Source organism: Polistes canadensis, unplaced genomic scaffold (assembly GCF_001313835.1).
Source record: "Polistes canadensis isolate GaletaPanama2010 unplaced genomic scaffold, ASM131383v1 scaffold_164, whole genome shotgun sequence".
In the NCBI taxonomy this organism is placed as follows: Eukaryota; Metazoa; Arthropoda; class Insecta; order Hymenoptera; family Vespidae; genus Polistes; species Polistes canadensis.
Window position 1 is genome coordinate 55,084 of NW_014569711.1, and position 21,348 is coordinate 76,431.

Below are 21,348 nucleotides of genomic sequence, written 5' to 3' on the forward strand. Positions count from 1 at the left end.
CATCCACATTAAATGTAGTGAAAATATAAATATTACATTTTTTACATGTAAAGTGTATTTCAATTATAAATGAAAAACTATACGTAATACTATGACATTACATTTAAATTTATTAATATGTTATTAATATGCATAACAAAATATCTTATTTTATATGGTATAATATCGCTATCCATTATTTTATATGCACAGAATTTTGTATATTTAGGAAATAACATGGTATTATACAATCTTGTATCTATTTGTAAAGTAGCAATGAGAAAAGAGTATAATAATTCGTAATCTATATATTGATTATGAAAAGTATAATGATATTACTTTTCATATACATAACGGTTAATCTGAACCAGGGGGATAATGGTAAAGCTATGATTTACTTCAGTTTTTCTCCATGCAATATGTACATTCTATTACCATAAGTCTGTACTAAGGATGACGCGTATATGTACTTTTGCCCAGAGACAAATTTTTGTTAATATTATTCTGTCAAAGTGCATTCTATTTTTTACCACACGTTCTTAATGGTTCTTACTATATTTCATTAGAAGATATTTTAATCCAACTAAGTAATAAATTTAACTGCAATGACAACAATCCGGCTATAGCATCAACGATTTGTACGAAATATAAACAATTCTCTCAATTATCATCAGGCAAAGTGTCAATATCTATTGTATCATCTACTTTTTTATTTGTTTTATTTTTCAGTGCCCTACGACATAAACCCCAAAAGCCTTTAGGTTTCAAGTTAGTTTTTACCGCTGTAAATTTCCAACCCACATGAGAAGAACAGTTACCGCAACTTGCTGTTGTCCAAGCATATCTATAGAAATAAATAAATTATTTAAATAATTTCATAATCTCTTTGAGAAAAAAAGAATCATGTTTATATATATTAATCTCCTCACCCTGGAAACCAACTATAAACTGTTGAGGATGAATCCATACTAAGCAATAATCCTTCCGCATGATAGACAGTTATTGTTTCAAATATGACACCATAGCCATTACAATATGTACTTTGAAGTCCTTCCTTACTCATTGGAAACATATTCGATTGATGAGCAATGAAATTATCGCAATGTACACAAACAAAAGATCTATCCTGAAAAATATAACTTCTTTTTCGTATAATAGTTCGTATGAGCATATTTTCTATCCATCCATTTTGATATACAAATTTAATTATATTACCTCAATAAGATATTTGATTTCTTTCTGTAACCTTGCAATAGCACAATCATAATTTAATAAATCAATTCTTTCATCGTCATCAACCAATACATTTTGTGCGACCCAAAATGATAATTCAATTGGATCCTTAGGTATGTTACTACCTCCTACAAAAGTATTAATACATATAGCATTAGAACGTTTGACTTAAGAAGAGAATTAACAAATAATTGTAACCTGTTGCTAAAGTAAAAATACTAACGTTGTTGAAGAAATTGTAAATGATGGCGTATCTTGGAAGACAATCTCACAGGATCATACTGTTTGTATACCCATGACGGCCATGGAGTTATAACAGACTCTACTCTCTCTACAAAATCTTGCTGTTTCGATTCTTTTTCATTAGTCGGTTGTATTCGAAAAGGGTTTAACGAAGTTAAACGACAATCCGAGAATGGATGATTCAAAATAACTTCTGGTAATATTTTAACGTTTGCGGAAAACATGTCGTTGCCCTAATGCATATATGTACATACATATCAATATATTTCAATACAATCTTCTCTTACGATTAAATATTATTCTTAATATAATTTAACAAACCTTCATGATAATGCTTAATATTTTAAATCGCTGTCTACCCTTCGCTTTTAATCGAAAACTTGATACCATTAAATCTCCATCATAATATTCATATACTTCAGCCGTTGTACCTACGCGTACCACCTTGCCATTGTTCAAACATATGACACCAAATATGCGATCTTTTTGAATGCAATTTTGTAGCATTCTAATAACTTCTATATTCTCTGATTTCATTGGTAATGTCTGTCCAGGAAATAAAATAATAGAATGCTTCACTAATAATGGTAAATTCCTGTGAATTCCATCATCCAGTAACGTTCTCCCTCTGAGTTCTTTTAGATTATTTCCTAAGTACTATTAACATACAAATAATAATATAATGTTTGAAATAATAATGTTGAAACGAAAAAAAGAAAAAGGGAAATAACTTACAGAGTGCAAGATTGGAAGGGCCAAGTCAAAAGTACTCTCTGACGGTATTGTTGCTTCTTCGGTTCCATGGTTTTCTGGATGAAGAAATTGCAAAACATGAATAAATTTATGATCTAAAAGTTATTATACAAAATACATCTATCATTATTTTCCATTTCAATGACACCAATTAAAATAAGGAAAACGATAAAAAGAAAAGTTAAGAATACATTACTAAAGCATTATCTTTCTGTGAATTTGGAAATGCCATTAATAACCAAAACCAAGTATATGTTTATACACACATATATGTAGAAAAATATAAATTATTAATAGTAAAGATTTTCTCAAAAATAATGTACCCAACATTTGAAAATCGTCCGAATCACTGGAACTTTCTGTGTCTGCAAGATCCATTGTATTCGCCGATTAAATCACTTAGAACAGAGGCTACGGAAAATGAAAAAAAGTAAAACAATGAAATATTAGATAATTTGTAATTTTTTGATAAAAAAAAGAACAAATTTTGAAGAATTTAGTAGAAGGGTTATGTATGTGTTTAGATATTAACTTTGGTTGCATTAAACATAAAAATGTTTGGAAATAAATACTTGTTAGGTGATGGTGTAGAAATATCCCACTAATCTAATCAAGTAGAGTCAAGAGTTTGTATACATACGATGTATTTAACTGTATTGCATGTGCGGATAAAAATTAAAACAATTGGACATTGATGTTATGCGATGTTACACTAATTATGAGAGAAAAAATTCTATATTTTAAAAGAATAAACATCGTGATTACGCCAATCATAAATAGTCGAGATAAATCGATGGAAACAGATCGATTTTTACAAAATATTGATTATTGAAAAATAAGATCGCATTTCGTCAATGTTTCTTAGAATAGATATCCTCTTAGGAAATATGTAATGCATGAAAAATTAAAGGAATTATTCCAAATTGTAGAATTTGTTATTTTGTATATACTAAGTGAGGTTGGTTATCTAGGTATAGATAGATTGTTTAGGTAAGATTATCTGGCACTGTGACATGCAATATGGCCGTGGCCATTAAGTCGGTGTGTTTTTGTCATTGTAAAGTTTCGACAAAACGGCGGGAATGATTTTCATTTATTAAAACGTCCATTGCTCTGCAGTAATAATGAATCAACTGATTACAGAAAGGACAAAGAACGATTATACGTATGGTGTAAATCAAGAAACTCACATTAAACATAAACAATACTCGTTAAAACAACATTGTTGACGTACGTCAACAAAATTAATTTATGTAACAATTTGACTTGCCAGACGATCAAAATGCTTCAGAAAGGAAAATGTAAAATAGAGAAGTAGACGTATATATTTTCAGATATTATTTTCATGAAGAAATACGCATTAAACTTTAACTCCAAAAATGGAATTGATTTGATGATAAAAGAATTCGATGGATAACAAAAGTGTGAGCATATTTTACAAAATATTTGAAATTTTATGATTCAATGAATGAAATATTGATTAATCGAAGGAAGAGAAAATGTGTCAATGTACGTTTAACCTATTGTAGTGGATTAAGGAATAAATATTTCGTTAATAAATGAAGTTAACAATTATCTGACTTATTATGGAAACTGTATGGAGGAACTTTAAATTCAAATACATTATTATTTGTATCTTCGTTACCTTTGTTATGTCCTGTTTGATAAGTATTGTTCCGATCAATATTGGTAAGTATATAACTTATTGATAATATTTAGCATAAAATACGTATTCAATGCGAAAAGAAGAAATGAATAGATTTCATTAAAATAATAGATGAATGCAAGTGTGAGAATGATGCTGCAATGAAGCAATATAATGCCCACAAACAAAATGCCAAATTTAATAGAAGGACCGAACGGTCGGAATACAAGCTAGCTATTCTTGTACCATTCAGAGATCGTTTTGATGAATTATTAACATTTGCGACGCATATGCAAGAGTTTTTATATAAGCAGGATATAGAATATCATATATTTGTATTGAATCAGGTATATAGTTTAAATAAAGTTAAAATATGAAAACTTTGTTAAAGAATCATTTTAAAATTAAATCATTTCGTATGTTACAGTTTGACAGATACAGATTTAATCGAGCTTCCCTTATTAATGTTGGTTTTTTGGAAACCAGTAAAGATTTTCATTATATGGCCATGCACGACGTTGATTTATTGCCATTAAATGACGAATTATTATACGTATATCCCAATAAAGGTCCTTACCATATATCATCACCGGATTTGCATCCTCGGTATCATTATTCCACATTTGTTGGTGGTATATTACTTATTAAAAGGTAATTATATTTGAATAATATTAATAATATAATTGTTGACATACGCAATATAAATTTAAAAGAAATTTATAATTTTTTGTAGAGAGCATTTCAGGCAAGTTAATGGTATGTCTAATAAATACTGGGGTTGGGGTCTAGAGGATGATGAGTTTTACGTTAGGTTGAAAGAAGCTGGTTTAACTATTACTCGGCCTCAAAATATTTCTACAGGAACGCATAATACGTTCAAGTATGTTTCAATATTATATTAACAATGATAAATATACATTCGGTACATGCTCATTGGTATGTATTAAATGAATTAATAGATTTCACGAATAAATGATATTCTGTCATTATTTCAGGCATATTCACGATAGAAATCATAGGAAGCGTGATATGATAAAGTGTTATAATCAGCGGGAAGTTACTAGAAAACGGGATAGAGAAACTGGTTTAAATAATATCTCGTATAAAATAATAAGTAGAATTAAAATGACTATTGCAGGCACACCATTGACAGTGCTCAATATTTCCTTGATGTGTGATAAGTCTAGTACACCTTGGTGTGAATGTGATAAAACTAGTGTTTCTAAAGATACTAAGCCAAAAGAGAAAAAGAAAATAATTGGTAATAATATTAACAACGATAATAATAATATTAATAATAATAATATTAATAATAATAAAAACAGAGGTAAATCTGATACAGCATTATAACTATATTATTATTGTACTAAAAAGAAATTACAAATCCCATAAGAATTACATTAAACATTGTGTTTTTTGATAGTTTGTATTTTCGGAGTACAATAACTTTTGTCTACATAAAGAAAAGAACGTTTTTGTTTAATTTTTGATTAAAAAACCACATCTATAGTTGAAAGTTTACTTTAATATATTAAATGTCCATACCAGTTGACGATAATTACTTGCGCGTTTCATACAAGGGATATGACTAACATACAATGGATGATATTTGAGAATATCAATTTAATTAACTAAGATTCGCTAATAAAATGCATATTTATCATACAGGTGACATAACATGTAAATTTTAGACTGTTTGTACACATTATTTACATCTAAAATTATTCTCATGATCGCATTTTACAATAAATAATAATCACAAATGCTTAATGATTATTTTACAATGACAAGGAACAAAACTCTGTTCAAATATTAAAACCTATATTAACATACATCTATATATCTGCAACGAGATAAAAAAAAAGAGAAAATGATTGATTGAATATTATACATATATATACATAAATATATATGTATATATATGTGGCTACATGACAGCACTTAATTCTTCCATAAAATGCTTCTTAAGTTCATGAGAAGTAAAATCATCACCATCGTTATTTTCATTAAAAATATCTTGTACAGTCCCAGTTATTGTTTCTGTAGTATTTAATTCTGTTGCTTTATTATCCGATTCTGGTATACCAGAATCTTTAGTATCTATTTCCATTTCGTTCCTTAAGCATTGTACATCTTTTAATTGTTCTTTCTTATTCAAAATATCTCGATGTTTTTCGTTATTGCTTTGCTCTTTTGTCACATTATTACTAAGAAATCTTTTCAGAGCTGTTAAGGGCGGTAAGGGGAAACCAAAGTCGATTAATTTAATATAACCATCCTTTCCGCAATCATTCCTAATTGCTACAGCGGTTGTCAAAATTTTTTCCGAAAATTCTCCTTTACTGTTATCAATTAGCAGTTCATTAAACCAACTCATTTTTTCATCTAATAATTTTTTTCGTCTCATAACCGTCTGCATATTTAACATCTTTCGTTTATAAGTGTTTGTATTTTTTTCTGCCCTTTCAAGATATTTCGAAGCTTTCTCTAACTTCCAATTCAATTCTTTTATTTGATCTTCCTTTTGTTTGATGTTTCCTTCTAATTTCCTTCTTTGTTGAGATTCTAATGTCATAGTTTTCATTAATTTCTTATTTACCACCTCAAAATAGTTCACTCTACTTGACAATTCTTCGATTAATCTTTGCTTCGATTCTAGACTTCTTTTATTATTCATTAATGACTGTGTAGATGTTGCTTTTGTGTTTAATTTACTTGTTAACATCTCAACTTCTTTCGTCTTGGTTTGTAGTAATGTACTTTGCTTTCTTAGATTAGTTTCCATTCTTTTAAATACAATTAGTTGATTGGTTAATTTTTGAATAACTTCTTCTTGCATTTTCGATCTTTGTTGTAACTGTTCGTGTTCGTAAAATGTGTCATGAGCAGTTAAATTACCCAATATTTGTTCTATTTTATTATTACTATAATTTGTTGGAGAACTATTGTATAAATTTAACATTTTTTTCTCTAATATAGAACGTGGCGTAGAGTTAGTGAAAATATTCCTTTGTTGAATATCGCCAACCGCTTCTATTTTCAAATGTTCTCTATTTACTGTTTCGGTATTATTAAGGTATAAAGGGTTTCTTCGTAGAAAGAAATCTTTATTTTTTATTGAAAAATCTTCGTGATTATTACATGATTCTTTTGCAACATTAGATAAATTTATAGGATAATCCTTCAATTTGATAACAGATGTAATTACAGATTTATGATTAAGCTTCTCACAAGAATTATGAATTTCTTGAAAATTCTGTTTTGCATTATCTTGCCCCGTTAGTTCTTGGATAACATCACATACATCATCAGGATTACCAGTTACTTTTATTGTAAATTCTGTTTTTCCTATTTCTGCATGATTATTGTTATTTTTAATATTACTTTTGTTATTAGTTTTCACATCGAATTCAACTTGTTTATCTGTATTGTTATCTGAAATATCGCTATTGTGTATAAAACTTATATCTTGCTCAGATGTACTACCAATGGACTTTTTAATTGATTTCATTATTTCTTCTCTAGTTCTTCTTTTACGTTTCATAGCTGCTCTCATATTTGGTATAACATGTACTTCGTCTTTACCAAAATTTTCCTCTATATCTTCATTAAAGACTTTATTTTCTTCTTTGATGCAAACAATATCGTCCATATTTAACACAGGATCAGTAATTTCATTAGCCTTAGTGAATGAATTACTAATGCACAAAATGGATTGAGAAGTATCGACTTTCTCGTCCCCACTTTCAGTACCAAAAATGATTTCAACATTTTCCCTGTTATCAATAAGAATATCTCCTATTTCATGCTTGACAGGTTCTTTGTAATCCGTTCTTAAACTTACTTCCGCATTTCTTTCTGTATCATCTTGTTTTTTGGCTGTACAATTGGTTCTGTTATTTCCTGAATAATCTTCCTCGTTTGCGCTCCTTTCATCACAAATTTGTTTCAATTTTTCTTCTATATCGTCATAGTTATCTTCAAATTTGCTACTTATATTTTCAGATTTAACTTCTGCTTTAATGTATAAATTTTCAGGATTGTTTAATGTAGGATCCTGATCGCCGTTAATATTACTACTCATTTTATCGCTTTCATTAGTGTGCATTGCGGTATTGTTTTTCTTTATAAAATGATCTGTTTCTATATTGCATTCATCGGAGATTACAATGATACCATCTTGAGCGCTATTTGTAGCTACATGATCTGATACATGATCTTGTACATTATCATTATAAGTATTCCTTACTTTCTTTACTTGATATATATTATCAGAAGTTTCAAATGTCAATGACTGAGAAATTTCATCGGTATCATGGAAATCAGAATCTTTTCCTTCAAGGTTCCCAGTGGAGGAACATTCGGTATCAATCTCAAAATATTCCATAGTTTGACTATCTTCACAGTCGTTCTCCTTTTTGGTATGAATTAATTTCTGTCGCTTTTTAGGAGATTTTCTAGTAGAGGTTACAGTAAAAATAGACGGTATAGCGTTTCTTTTTAATCTAATCCTACCACTTTGTGCCAAAGACCATTCATGAGGTTCAAAGTGTACGTGACAAAGAAAAGAATTATTTGATGGCTCCCAATCGGCTCTAGCTACACGTTCTTGCCAAATTTTTCTTAATTCTGGATCACGAGGAAAACATTTCATAATATAGCCTTTTTCACTGCGATTATTGCAGCCAACTGCTGCACAACCAGGCATTTTTGCATATCCAAAGATTTAGTTGATATAAAGAATATTTACTTGCAAATAGCCTAAAAAGAATATTTCAATAAATATTTCAAATCTAAAGAGAGATTATACATACTCTCTCTCTTTCTCTTTCTGCCACAACACACACACACAAAGAGAGAGAGAGAGGGAGAAAGAGAGAGAGAGAGAGAGAGAGAGAGAGATATTATTACCAAATCATCATAAACTATTGTGTTCATTTTTTTATGTAAGTACAGAATTAGTTTTTATAATATTATAATCAAACAAACGATCATACTAATTATAAGAAGTTTTATATAATTAAATTTTGTACATAAAAATTCGATCACACACTTGTAATTCTATTACAATAAAGGAATAATAAACACACTACATGACATGTGTGATCATTTTATGATAAGGTAATACGTCTACTATTATATTAGATTTTAATAAAGAATCTTACATGGTTATTTAATCGTATAAAGTATTGAACAAATTAGATCTCAAAATAGGACGCGTATCCAGTCGGCAGTCAATTATGTTGACATAAAAGAGAAGCTATCAGCTAGGTGAACACTTAAATATACTCACACTTTTCTAATCTTATTATTATATTTGTGCGACAAAAAATTGAGTATTTAGAATCTCTATTGGTTAATAATGATTAGGCTAATATTGTTTAACGATTATCATTATTAATTCGAAAGGTTAAGGAACTTGAAAATTCAACGCGCAAATAATATACCAAGTATCTAGAGTGAAGGATAACGTTAGATTTCGATAATCTATCGATAATCGAAATAAGCTTACTATCGATAATACCCAAGTCGATACACTTAACATTTTATCGATTTATCTTAGAGCGCGAAAATTAATTTCTTCGTTTTCGATTTCCGATGAATTATTTTATCTTCAATCGGCTACTCATTACGGTTAATTTATTTGTTTAATTCTACAATTTGTATTCTTTCAACTTCGTCATATATATGTATACATAGAATAATGTTAACAAGACATTCAACTGTTTCCTCTGTTTCGATCATTTTAAATATGTGATAGATATCGAATGTATATACATGTATACATTTGAGTTTTAATAGGAGAAGATATTAATTACAAATGAAATAGACATTTCTTTCCAAAGAAATATCGAAAAATCATTTGAATGTTGTTCCTTTTACAAATTTTCCTAGTGAAAAATAAGTTCCAAGTTACTAAAAACACGTGTGCTCGCAATACGCGAGTAGCGCCATTAAATTCAAACGGAAATGGTTTGAATCGTTGGATTAAGTTCGTATAATGTTTAGTTGAATGCGGCGAAGCGATGGCAAAATATTTAATACAAATTATTATTACTGGATCGCAAGTTATTGGTAGAGCTTTTGCAAGAGCAATACGTCAAGAATTAGCAGCAAGTAAGGAGGCTGCACGACAAGCTGGCGGAGGTGAAAAAGGTGCACGACATGCAGCGTCTAACCTTCGTACTGGCATGACTTTGGACGAGGCTTTGCGTATTCTTAATGTCGAACGACCCGATCAAACCGAACTAATCAAACAAAAATATAAATATTTAATGGAAGCAAACGACAGATCTAAAGGTGGCTCATTCTATTTGCAATCTAAGGTCGTAAGAGCAAAAGAACGTATTGACGAGGAAATGAAATATCAACCGCCACTTTCGAATAATAATTCGACTAAACAAGAAGCTTCCAAATCTTTCTAGTACATATATACTTACCTAATAATAAATATAAATTCTCTCGTCGAATTATAGGAATTTGTGTATAATATGCTATATAATACTATTAATAAATACTTTTAACTCTGTGATTTTGTTTGAAATAGATAAACAGTACGAGTTGTTTGTTGTTTGTTACGTAGTAGAAGACATGACCTTACAAATAATTATATTCGTATCTAAAGAAATTCTAAAAGGTTATTCTATTTGGCACGTTACATACATATTATTCAATGAAAACCTATTTTAGGCTTATTATTTTAATAGAGATCTATATAAATAAATTATAGATATACAAATACCTCAAAAATTCATGGTGTTTTTCATAAAAATACACCATCGTTAAATATAGCAGGTATTAAAAAAGTAAAATTATTCCTACTTAAACAATATCTAGAAGTTTGTATGAAATGATTCATATTCAAGAGATATATTGTTTTCTTGATAGTCTTTTGGATATAAGTACTCGCTCTTATACGAGTCCTTTCAGGTACGTTTATAAAATCTTAATACATTAATCCTGCCGCTTTGGCATCTTCCGGATCTATTCTATTTTGTTTTTGACGAATGGTTAGTCGTTCTTGGTTATGCCGTACTGACCACAAATTTGGTAAATGCTGTGGGTTCATCGTGGTTAAAAAATGTTCTCTCCACATTTTTTCCAATTCTACAAGACCGCCTTCCCTTTCTTCGAACCATTGGACTACCTGTAATTACACATATTGAGTAATATTTATATTTATTTTATTAACTTCTATCTTTATCGAAGCAAGAACAATAATGTATACCTTTAAGCCATGCGGTGGTTGTTTTGATTGATTGCTGGGTTGAGATAGAACATTTTCTAATTCTTCGTCTAATAAATTGAGTAGATTTGGAGTTATTTCTTGTTGTCCTGTGTATTCTAGAACAATACTTGCAAGTTCTTGTTGTCGTTGTAGCGGTAACATTGTTTCCTTGCGTAAAGCTTTAATAGCACAATGCAATTTTTTCCAATTGGAATGAGTGAGTGGGCCTGACAGAGGTGCATTACACATTTCTGCAAGCTTTCTTCTGAGCTGCAGATCGTGATTCTTACTGACCTCGTGACATGGTAGACATAATAATAATACATCGTGAGATTGATGAGCCTTCATTACCACTAGAAATAATTCATTGCATATAAATATATTGTTACATATTGAGGTGCATTTACTCTAATTCAATAAGCATATATGAATATACATCGATAAAGTTAAACGCATTTCTACACAAGCTTGACATTGCTGATGTACATTATTGCATCATTGTATCAAATGATAACTTACATGGAAAATATTTGCGATATTCTCTAGGTACTACATTTTTTCGAATAAAATTTTCCGAAGCACCACAAACAACGCATTGATTAACCTTAACTTGAGTATAATATTGACCAACTTCTCCTAACGCACGTCCCGATGGTTCAAATTTTAATCTCACTGTAAAGGGTTGTTCTTCGACGACATCTGCTAAATTTTTCTTGATATACCATTCTGCTTTTTTGCGATCACATGTGCACAATATATCTCCATCTGGTGCTTGTAAATAGCAATTATGATATAATGGTTTTTTTCTTATGGGTATGCTATTAATTTCATGCGCATTTGCATTCAATCCTTCTTTGATTACATTAGTAGTGTTATAATTATTGTTAATAATATTTGTTTTTTGATCCTTGAACCTTGAACATGCAACATCGGTAAATATATACAAATAATAATCAATAAATAATATTATGCATATTATTCTGTTGCGGATTAATACTTCTGTTTTGGGAAAATAAAATGTACACACCTTACATTGATTACTCCTGTGGGTAAACCATGATATCTTACACCTTCATCTCTAGACCAAATTTTCCAAAAATATATTACTAATTTCTCGAAAAATGATAATTTTTGTTTGGCTTCTTGCATTACCTATTAGATAAACAAGAAAAATTCATTATAATTGTTTGATTGTAATTTGTCTAAATATATATATACCTGATGATAAATAAGAACCGATGCCATGGCATCACAAGCAGCATACACTACTTGATCGTCAGTAAGAGCATCCGCATCCCAATCACCACATCTCACTTCTATTAATTTTTCGATTTTTGTTCCAAGGTATTCTACACACATCGCTGCTAAACTTTTAGGAGTAGGAAGTTGAAGACGTTCTGTTAACGTTCTTAAATCGAGAGTTCCTAAAACGGAACATCCATAATCTTTTTCTATTTTTTGTCCATCTTCGAAGGAGGCTACGCCAACTTTAAGTATACGGTTACTGGACAGCAATTTCTAAGAAAACATTCATTTATCGTTATCGTTTGAAACATCATTCGTTTTATCGTGTCAAGATAATTATATATATATATATATATAAATATACCTGCAAATTTGGAGGAATGAATCCAATTTTACCAATACGAAATAAAGCACATACTCCGTTATACGTAGCAAGTTGAAGTAAAGACACGGGACCTTCGTTTACCCATTCGCAATCGAAACCTAGTATACCACCAGATAAATTGCTGAAAGTATACATTTTATTACTTTTGTATTATTCGAATAAAAATAATATAATATAGAAGAGATAAACTTAACATTATTTGAAATATAATTAATGAATATTTGAAGGAAAAATAAGAAGAAAGATTTGAATGAGATTAAGGAAAACGAACGAAAAAGTGTAAACAAACAGAGGCTCGGTTATTCAGTGAAATGAGAGAAAAGGTAAGAAAAACAATGTATTATATTATTTGAAGGTTACAGATGTTTGTACTCACCAATTAATACGTTGAACAGCATAATCGGATTTTTCTAAAGAGTCAGCTAGAATAACTTGCTTTACTTCTATTTTTATTTCTTCTTTAATTTTATTGCTCGATTTATTATCTTTACGTTTTATACCGGAATATATGTTTTTGACGCCTCGAAGCACGTTATTACGATACTTGGAAGCTAACAGGACTAGTCCCACGGTTACGCAAACAAGAAACATGTTTTTACGTATTTTAAGCATCAATTAAATATCGAATTATAATACAAACTTAATATTTAAAATCTACTCATTAATATACAATTGTTTACTTAGGTATAAATCAAGGATAAATAAATTAACAATTTAACAATATAAATATAAAAATAAAAAACGGCTCGATAAGAGCTACAATTACATTTAGAATATTATTAATAAATAAAGAAGACGATTTGAAAATAAACGAATCATGAAATAATTTGTCTTGAAAATTCCGGTCCCATATGTTTAATAGAGTTGGAAATTTTCGATAATTTATGAGAAAAATAACATTACGAAACGAATTTGATAGATCTTTGTCTTAATTATCCGAATAAGGTTCAAGGTCCCCCATAGCAAATGTTACAGCACATACGCGGCTACGGGTACACGTACGACTAATCCTAACTTCATTATTCTATTGATACAAATATTCCTTTAATTCGCTTCATCGTAGGGTTATATTGTGGCGCTACTGTTCCCAAATAATATACCGGTCTTCTTATTGTTTTTCTAATTTGACAATTTTAGATTTTTTTTCCTATTCGAAGAAATAAATACGGATTAAGTTCTATTAGGATTTTTATGTGCTTCGATATGCATCTTTTTGAATAATGAACAATAAAAGAGAGGGTTCCAATAACCAAAATACTTTTTCATCCAAACAAGTAAAAGCTAATGATGAATTTCCCGGTAAATCTCATATTTTTTCTCATTTTATCAACAATATCTCATTTTATACACACATTTCATTGATTATCCTACAGAAAATCCAGGACCATCGACAAAGAAGATTAATGTACGGTCTAATGCTCTCCTTGTCAGCCCAAAACAAGTAAGGTTATCTAGGAAATTTCATTACATGATTTTATATTTAAAAGCATTTATTGATTATGTCAATATTTACAGAAAGGAAATCCCTTGTTGAAATTTATAATCAATATACCTTGGGAATATTCTGACATTGTACCAGATTATGTGATGGGAAAGACTACGTGCGCTCTTTTTTTATCCATAAGATATCATCAATTGAATCCGGATTACATTCATGACCGTCTTAAGTTATTAGGCAATGACTACAATCTTCGAGTCCTCTTGGTTCAGGTTAAAATATCTTTGACCTATGTTTTTTATTTATTTCTACATTAATATCGATAATTAATTTGTCAAACATGCAGGTAGATGTTGCGGATCCACATCATGCCTTAAAACATTTGACACGAATGTGTATACTCGCTGATTTAACGCTGATGTTAGCTTGGAATGTGGAAGATGCAGGAAAAATTATAGAAACTTATAAAATTTATGAGAACAAACCACCTGATATAATAATGGACCGCAGTGGAACTGCTCCCTATCAAAAAGTAAATATAGTTTCATGGTTATTTGGATTTTTTTTATGTATTATCAATAGTATGACATAAATATGTTATTTATTTTCCTTGTATCAATTTTCAGTTGGCCAATGCATTTACCACAATTAGGTCTGTTAACAAAACAGATGCGACAACACTTTTATCAACGTTTGGCACGCTAAAAGATATAGTAAATGCATCGACTAATACTTTAGCTTTATGTCCTGGGTTTAGTTTTCTAAAAGCAGAAAGGCTACATAAAGTATTGCACGAACCTTTTTTAAAAACTAATTATAATAAGATTTAATATATATTTATTAAGAATATTTATTATTATGTGGTTAAAGTATGTATTAAATATGTTAGATAATGTTTTATAAATTAGCAAGATAATGTTAAAAATAAACGAAGAAATATTTACTCCAGAATAATGTATAAGATATATTTAAAAATTTGAAACGAACAAAATTTAATTTTAAGTTAATCTAATTGTAAGTAATATTCTTATTACTTAGATGCGTAGTTTACAATAAATTTCAAACGATTTCATATTAACGATGAAGTAATCATGCACGGAAGTAATTTTCCAACATCATTACTTGTTGAGGAAAACAAATTATTGCAGATAAACATATGAATAAGTTCTTGTTAATGCTTATGATTAACACAATTTGGATATTTAAAATTTCGTCGTTACATAATATGTACTCAATACTCATTACTTAAATATTTTATACAACGTATAAACTAAGTATGTCCTTATCTTAATTGCAATGTTTAGGTTGTAATGCCTCTGTGGATAGTATAAATAGTAATAGAAAACTTATTTTTCCTGCCAATATTTTTTTGATTCGGGATTGTGTTTTTGTTTTAACTGTAAATAAAAATAAGAAAAAATGATTTTACAATATTTGATATTATTTGCGTGTTTTATGGGAATACTGCATAATTGCTATGCAGATGGTAAATTGTTTTGTATATTCTAAAATTCATTGAGCTCATGTTAAAAATTTATTTTATTTAAGAACTTCTTCACACACAAAAGTTAATAGATTACTTTAAAAACATCAATTTATTATTTTCATAGATGATACGTCGTCCCATAAAAACAGTTTATCCCATTCGAAAAAAGGTTCGTTGCTTCCATCAATAATTCCAAAAAATACTGCATTAAAGAAGCAAGTGATTCCAAGTTGTTACTATGGTGTCAATATGCTTTCAATTATTCTTTTTACAAGGTAATGATTAATAGATTATTTAGATTAAAAACGTCTCGGTATTTTCTGTAATAGGTCAATATCCTTTTCTTTTCTTTAAGTGTCATTATTAGAGTACCAAATAAAAATATATAGAATAATTGTACATTTTAAGGAAGGATAAAGATGGTATCAATCTTACGACCAAGAATTTAACGAGTTCTGGCATATTTAGAAAAGAAAAATTAGTACATCCAGTTGTAATCCTTATACATGGTTTTATTTCAAGTCCAAATAATTCTAATTATAAGAATTTGGCACACGTTTTGTTAGAAAAAGTATGATTATTCAACAATTTATTACGAAAAAAGAAGTACTTTTGACGAATTTCTTATAATATATATCATTTCAAGGAGGATGTACATGTAATATCAATTGATTGGAAAAAGGGGGCTTGTGATGGCGGTTTATCTATTTTTCAATTACCTGGTTATCCTGAAGCCGCTAAAAATACGAAGGCGGTTGGCAAATATGTCGCTTAGTAAGTAACGGAAAACACATATTATAGTAAATTTAATATTTAAATACAGTAGAATTCCCTATATAACGCGTCAAAGATAGATCGACTATTGTTTTCATATAAAACGTGAAAAAGAAATATGTTTTAATTGAAAATTACATTGTTGTCTTTATTCCTACAAATTCTTTCTTTCTCGTAATTGTTTCGTTTATTTTTTATTTTTCCTTATTATGTTATCAACAATAGTTTGCGGAAAAGAAGAATCTTATTGTGTCAATCAATTCTTCTGTTTCTTACATTGTCTTAAAACGCTTGGCATTGTGGGCAATGCCTAGGCATTTCGGTGAATCTCGGCATTTTCCACTTAGACGGTAAAACAATTAATCGCGTTATATTACATGCTAATATTATTTTTGTTCTTTTTATAGTCTTACCAAGATACTCGTAGAAAATTATGAGGTGCCTATACAAAAAATACAAGTAATTGGACACAGTTTGGGCGCACACATTGCAGGTTTTGCAGGGAAAGAAATCCAAAAGTCAAATATAGGAAAGTATATTCGAATTACTGGGCTTGATCCCGCTGGGCCCTTATTCTGGAACAAGAAATGTTCGGACAGACTCTGCAAAACAGATGCAGAATATGTTCAAATTCTACATACAACTACCTTCATCGGAACGGACATACGTTTAGGAAACATTGATTTCTATATAAATGCAGGACATACTCAACCCAATTGCAAACTTAGTACGTGTATAATAGATAACAGGTGTACTGAATGAAGATAAGAGTTTAAAATAAAATTATCTAATGTATAAGAAATTATTCGTTCGCTTTTAATATATATATATATATATATATTCATTTCTGTCAATAATTTTCATACATTGCAACAAAAATAATACAAAAGTCTGTTATATTATTCGCTTTGTTATTTTACTAACAAAAATGGAACAGATAATTTTTTAATAATCTTTACATTTACAGATGTGATTTGCTCTCATTCTATAGCTGTGGAATACCTTACCGAGTGTATAAAATATAAATGTTGTTTAATTGGTATACCGTGGGATTATTATCAGTAAGTATTATGGAGATTTTTTATGTTGATTTTTGCATAGAATGAAAGTGAAATGGTCGTCATGCGTTTAGTTTATAAATAATAAATATATCGAAAATATTATATATTATTAAATGCAACAAATTTATTTGATTTTTAGCAAAAAGATTCCTCTTTCAAAGTGCACAAATAAAACTTGCGTTTGTATTGGATTGAACACAAAGAATTATTCTATCGATGGCTCATTTTATGTACCAGTTGGAGCCAACTCTCCCTATTGCTATAACAAAGGCTTTAAGCTTTAATTAAAAAAGGAAATTCTTATAAACGTTAATACATGTAATAATGAATAAGTAATTAAATTATATACATAGAAATATTTTTATATATATATTTACATAAATAATAATTATTGTATTAGTTATTGTATATTCGTTTTGTCTACATAATATATGTAAAAAATATTATTATAAATAAAAAATGAACCAAACATGAGAGTTAATGCTAATTTTAAGTCGCATAAATTATTTAGATATTTATTTTTGTTTCATATATATCTTGCTAAATATATTCTTCAAAAAAAAAATATTTTTTTGAAGGATGTATTCACCAATATAATTGCATATCTAATGCAAATGTGCGATTGTCCATTTATCTACAAATGTACATACGTATACTACTCGTTTAAGTATTTTTATGATAACATTAATAAATACACAATGATGATAGGTTACAAGCAAATGCATATCTTTTCAATTTTCCAAAAATAAAACGACAGTAGGAATGAAAACGTTAAGTTATGCATAAAATAAGATAATAAAGCAAATACTTACAATTAGCTATAATATTTTTACATTTGATATTTCGAATATATTATGAATCACGGTAGATCGATCTTTCCACGTTGGAATTCCAATACTATTGTATCTGGATGATCTATTATTTAAACAGAATGTCTCTCTATATATGCAATAAATCTTCTTCTGTCGGCATTATTAGTCTTACATGTATAACGAAACGATGTATATTGTCCACTGTTCGCGACCGAACGAATTCTAATCATAAAAATGTAATATGAAGATAACAGTGTAAAGCGTGACAACGAAAAATAAGCGGAAACAAATAAATTTTATATCAAAAACGTGATTGCTATAAAATCATTGTCCGAACACTTTTTTCTTCTTATTACTTCGAATATGGAAGCTTCTATTATTTAAATCATGGCGCCTATGCATCCAGAAGATGAAAAATAATTAAAAGTATAGTTATTTGAATAAAAATAAAATAAATTTTTGTCTATATTCATGGTACACACACGAGCGTATTTATTTTTCTTAATACACAATATTGAGAATTTGTTTACATTGTAATAGAGCAAAAATAAAATTTCAGGTTTATTGTTAGACACGTTAAGCTAATAAAAAAATTCCAAACGATTTTGAATTCACGAAAAATCACTTTACAAGGAAGCGAATTTACGAGAAAAACGTGAATTATTGCCGATAAAAATATCAATACTATTTTTTCTTTATGATGAAAAACTCTGACGCATTTTCGGATATAATAAATTCAATTGTTATATATGATATCTCTATTCGATACTTACTATTTCTATATTTTATAGAAATGAATAAACCTAATATGTGTGTGACTTATCTTAATCGTAATCTTTTTATTTTAATGTACTCGAATAGTATAAATAGTATTAGATTTATTTGTACTGTTAATATTCTTCAATCGAAATAAACTTGCTTTAGTTTCTACAATAAATGAATATTAGAAAAAATGAATTTCAAATATTCGATATTATTTGTATGTTTTCTGGAAGTGGTAAATAATTGTTACGCAACTGGTAAATTGCTTTGCATTTTCTAAAATTAATTTAGATCGCGTTTGAGCGAATTTTACTTAAATAAATGTATAAAAATGTACAATTGAAAAGATAATAAATTTGTTGGAAAACGTAAAGATTCATTATTTTCTTAGATTATTCGACGTTAGAAAAAAATGTTATGTTGGAAAGAGTCCTGATTCCTGATTGTACTTTCAATCTTGAGGATATTGTGTTCTTTGTATATACAAGGTAATGACTAAACGATTATTTATTACTTTTACTTTATATGTAAAGAATGCTGTTGATTATTTCTATAGAAAAAACTATCTGACAAAGATATTTACATCAATTTACAACTATATATATATATATATATATATACATATATACTTTAGACAAAAACGAGATGGTATTATTCTTACGGAACGGAACATGACGACTTTCGATGTATTTACAAAATCACAAATAACGCAACCAATTGTATTCATTACACATGGTTTCCTCTCATCTGGAAATAATAAAAATTTCGTAGAAATGGCGAAAGCTTTGATAGAGAAAGTAAAAAAATTTCATTATGTTAAAATTGAATTATCACAATATTTACTTCTTGATGAATAAATTATCGATCATTTTTAGGATGATTTTCTCGTATTCTCGACCGATTGGAGAAGGGGTGCTTGTAATCGTGGCAATATCGGCCGATTAGCTGGTTATAATACAGCCGTTCAAAATACACGTCTTGTTGGGAAATATATCGCTACGTAAATAACAAAAAAAATATTCAGAAAGACACATTCGTGGTTTAATTAATATTTATATTCTCTTCAATATTATTATTATTATTATTATTCTCATTTATTTTTGTAGATTTACCAAGAAACTCTTAGACAATTACAAAGTGAAGATATCGAATATACGATTGATCGGGCATAGTTTGGGTGCGCATACTTCAGGTTTTGCGGGAAAAGAAGTTCAAAACTTAAAATTAGGGAAATATAGCGAAATTATCGGTCTTGATCCGGCTGGGCCATCTTTTAGAACGAATGGGTGTTCAGAAAGACTGTGCAAAACAGACGCAGAATATGTTCAAGTTTTTCATACGTCAGCTGTATTAGGAAAATATTCGGAGATTGGTACCGTTGACTTTTATATGAATTATGGAAGTCATCAACCCGGTTGCCGTCTTAGTATGTATATATTAGATTATAAGTTCATTGAATGAACATTTCAAGGAATCATTTTTGTTTCAAATGTTTACACATTTATAATGCAATAGTTTTAAAATCATTTTTACATTGGAAGATCCATCCTGTTCTCATACGAAAGCCGTGAAATATCTTACTGAGTGCATAAAACAAGAATGTTGTTTAATTGGAACACCATGGCCTAGTTATTGGAGGTATTTATTATTCTTCAATATTATCAAGTTCTTTTTTATTTCGATTAAATTTACATATTTTTATTGTTTTATATAACGATTTATTAAAAAATCCTTTTTATTTTCAGTGCAGGGGAACCTCTTAAGGATTGCAAAAGAAACACCTGTGTTTGCGTTGGATTGAATGCAAAAAGTTATCCTGCTCAAGGTACATTTTATGTACCGGTTGAAGAGAATGCACCTTATTGCCATAACGAGGGGATTAAACTTTAATTATAAACAAAAGTCAATGTATACAAAAATGTATCTATTAATGAATATTAAATGAATAAATGAACAGTCAAATAGATATTTTTATACATTTGATATACTATTATATATCTTATGTTTCGCTTAGGACACGTTTAACTAAAAAAACATTTCGAACGACTTTGAATTTACAAGATAAATGTAAATTATTATCAATAAACGCATGAAAAAAACGTTTCTTTTTGAACATGCATAAACTCTAGGACATATCCGGATGTAAAAAGTTATTTCGTTTGGTAATATCTATATATAAATATACTCGTTGCACGTTATTTTAATATATATAAAAATTATATAAAAATTGAATTTGTGTCTTATCTTAAATAATATTTATTTTTTTATTGCATTTCAATAGTATAAATAGTATGAGAATTATTT

The 21,348-nt window shown here is 28.8% G+C and overlaps 7 protein-coding genes across 8 annotated transcripts; 5 read left to right on the forward strand and 2 right to left on the reverse strand.

Annotated features, from left to right (window-relative positions):
- Positions 1 to 428: 428 nt before the first annotated feature.
- On the reverse strand, positions 429 to 9,295 carry LOC106789075 (MATH and LRR domain-containing protein PFE0570w). The gene is made up of 9 exons (XM_014752915.1): positions 9,019 to 9,295; positions 5,782 to 8,614; positions 2,781 to 2,809; positions 2,191 to 2,264; positions 1,777 to 2,112; positions 1,436 to 1,688; positions 1,195 to 1,340; positions 909 to 1,105; positions 429 to 823 (listed from the first exon to the last, which is right to left on the reverse strand). Exons 2-9 carry the CDS (start codon positions 8,559 to 8,561, stop codon positions 640 to 642), a joined length of 3,999 nt encoding a protein of 1,332 aa, XP_014608401.1. The 5' UTR covers positions 8,562 to 8,614; positions 9,019 to 9,295; the 3' UTR covers positions 429 to 639.
- Positions 2,999 to 5,258, forward strand: LOC106789089 (beta-1,4-galactosyltransferase 7). 2 transcript variants are annotated; one of them, XM_014752936.1, is made up of 6 exons: positions 2,999 to 3,632; positions 3,738 to 3,897; positions 3,986 to 4,200; positions 4,281 to 4,504; positions 4,587 to 4,733; positions 4,849 to 5,258. In XM_014752936.1, the coding sequence occupies exons 2-6, from the start codon at positions 3,795 to 3,797 to the stop codon at positions 5,201 to 5,203; spliced, it is 1,044 nt and encodes a 347-aa protein (XP_014608422.1). In that variant the 5' UTR covers positions 2,999 to 3,632; positions 3,738 to 3,794; the 3' UTR covers positions 5,204 to 5,258. The 2 variants fall into 2 exon arrangements, with proteins under 2 accessions (XP_014608422.1, XP_014608421.1); XM_014752935.1 differs by having other exon boundaries at positions 2,999 to 3,198; positions 3,352 to 3,897.
- A 436-nt stretch (positions 9,296 to 9,731) lies between the features above and the next one.
- On the forward strand, positions 9,732 to 10,477 carry LOC106789092 (mitochondrial import inner membrane translocase subunit Tim16-like). Its single transcript, XM_014752941.1, has one exon. It carries the CDS (start codon positions 9,880 to 9,882, stop codon positions 10,276 to 10,278), a length of 399 nt encoding a protein of 132 aa, XP_014608427.1. The 5' UTR covers positions 9,732 to 9,879; the 3' UTR covers positions 10,279 to 10,477.
- A 4-nt stretch (positions 10,478 to 10,481) lies between these two features.
- LOC106789087 (exonuclease 3'-5' domain-containing protein 2) lies at positions 10,482 to 13,731 on the reverse strand. Its single transcript, XM_014752931.1, has 7 exons — positions 13,088 to 13,731; positions 12,691 to 12,832; positions 12,300 to 12,599; positions 12,109 to 12,233; positions 11,601 to 11,995; positions 11,082 to 11,434; positions 10,482 to 11,000 (listed from the first exon to the last, which is right to left on the reverse strand). Exons 1-7 carry the CDS (start codon positions 13,321 to 13,323, stop codon positions 10,800 to 10,802), a joined length of 1,752 nt encoding a protein of 583 aa, XP_014608417.1. The 5' UTR covers positions 13,324 to 13,731; the 3' UTR covers positions 10,482 to 10,799.
- Positions 13,732 to 13,765: 34 nt separating this feature from the next.
- LOC106789091 (DNA excision repair protein ERCC-1) lies at positions 13,766 to 15,018 on the forward strand. The gene is made up of 5 exons (XM_014752940.1): positions 13,766 to 14,010; positions 14,085 to 14,152; positions 14,227 to 14,421; positions 14,496 to 14,681; positions 14,776 to 15,018. Exons 1-5 carry the CDS (start codon positions 13,932 to 13,934, stop codon positions 14,977 to 14,979), a joined length of 732 nt encoding a protein of 243 aa, XP_014608426.1. The 5' UTR covers positions 13,766 to 13,931; the 3' UTR covers positions 14,980 to 15,018.
- Positions 15,019 to 15,146: 128 nt separating this feature from the next.
- Positions 15,147 to 17,844, forward strand: LOC106789080 (phospholipase A1-like). Its single transcript, XM_014752919.1, has 7 exons — positions 15,147 to 15,635; positions 15,760 to 15,910; positions 16,044 to 16,206; positions 16,282 to 16,409; positions 16,817 to 17,136; positions 17,377 to 17,470; positions 17,610 to 17,844. Exons 1-7 carry the CDS (start codon positions 15,569 to 15,571, stop codon positions 17,752 to 17,754), a joined length of 1,068 nt encoding a protein of 355 aa, XP_014608405.1. The 5' UTR covers positions 15,147 to 15,568; the 3' UTR covers positions 17,755 to 17,844.
- A 1,390-nt stretch (positions 17,845 to 19,234) lies between these two features.
- On the forward strand, positions 19,235 to 20,934 carry LOC106789084 (phospholipase A1-like). Its single transcript, XM_014752923.1, has 7 exons — positions 19,235 to 19,301; positions 19,436 to 19,532; positions 19,679 to 19,841; positions 19,920 to 20,044; positions 20,151 to 20,464; positions 20,586 to 20,682; positions 20,790 to 20,934. Exons 1-7 carry the CDS (start codon positions 19,235 to 19,237, stop codon positions 20,932 to 20,934), a joined length of 1,008 nt encoding a protein of 335 aa, XP_014608409.1.
- The last annotated feature ends 414 nt before the right edge of the window (positions 20,935 to 21,348 follow it).

Bases quoted from the DNA above. Each gene is read 5' to 3' on its own strand.
- LOC106789089 (XM_014752936.1), top strand. From the start codon at position 3,795: ATGGAAACTGTATGGAGGAACTTTAAATTCAAATACATTATTATTTGT. The intron at 4,201-4,280 runs GTATATAGTTTA...CGTATGTTACAG, and splicing joins ATATATTTGTATTGAATCAG to TTTGACAGATACAGATTTAA. The intron at 4,505-4,586 runs GTAATTATATTT...AATTTTTTGTAG, and splicing joins GGTATATTACTTATTAAAAG to AGAGCATTTCAGGCAAGTTA.
- LOC106789075 (XM_014752915.1), bottom strand. From the start codon at position 8,561: ATGCCTGGTTGTGCAGCAGTTGGCTGCAATAATCGCAGTGAAAAAGGC. The intron at 1,106-1,194 runs GTAATATAATTA...TATATTTTTCAG, and splicing joins AAATCAAATATCTTATTGAG to GATAGATCTTTTGTTTGTGT. The intron at 824-908 runs GTGAGGAGATTA...TTATTTCTATAG, and splicing joins GTTTATAGTTGGTTTCCAGG to ATATGCTTGGACAACAGCAA.
- LOC106789092 (XM_014752941.1), top strand. From the start codon at position 9,880: ATGGCAAAATATTTAATACAAATTATTATTACTGGATCGCAAGTTATT.
- LOC106789087 (XM_014752931.1), bottom strand. From the start codon at position 13,323: ATGCTTAAAATACGTAAAAACATGTTTCTTGTTTGCGTAACCGTGGGA. The intron at 12,600-12,690 runs GTATATTTATAT...ATGTTTTCTTAG, and splicing joins TCATTCCTCCAAATTTGCAG to AAATTGCTGTCCAGTAACCG. The intron at 11,435-11,600 runs GTAAGTTATCAT...AATTATTTCTAG, and splicing joins ATATCGCAAATATTTTCCAT to TGGTAATGAAGGCTCATCAA.
- LOC106789091 (XM_014752940.1), top strand. From the start codon at position 13,932: ATGAACAATAAAAGAGAGGGTTCCAATAACCAAAATACTTTTTCATCC. The intron at 14,011-14,084 runs GTAAATCTCATA...ATTATCCTACAG, and splicing joins AGCTAATGATGAATTTCCCG to AAAATCCAGGACCATCGACA. The intron at 14,682-14,775 runs GTAAATATAGTT...ATCAATTTTCAG, and splicing joins GAACTGCTCCCTATCAAAAA to TTGGCCAATGCATTTACCAC.
- LOC106789080 (XM_014752919.1), top strand. From the start codon at position 15,569: ATGATTTTACAATATTTGATATTATTTGCGTGTTTTATGGGAATACTG. The intron at 17,137-17,376 runs GTACGTGTATAA...TTACATTTACAG, and splicing joins TCAACCCAATTGCAAACTTA to ATGTGATTTGCTCTCATTCT. The intron at 17,471-17,609 runs GTAAGTATTATG...TTTGATTTTTAG, and splicing joins ATACCGTGGGATTATTATCA to CAAAAAGATTCCTCTTTCAA.
- LOC106789084 (XM_014752923.1), top strand. From the start codon at position 19,235: ATGAATTTCAAATATTCGATATTATTTGTATGTTTTCTGGAAGTGGTA. The intron at 19,842-19,919 runs GTAAAAAAATTT...GATCATTTTTAG, and splicing joins CGAAAGCTTTGATAGAGAAA to GATGATTTTCTCGTATTCTC. The intron at 20,683-20,789 runs GTATTTATTATT...TTTTATTTTCAG, and splicing joins CCATGGCCTAGTTATTGGAG to TGCAGGGGAACCTCTTAAGG.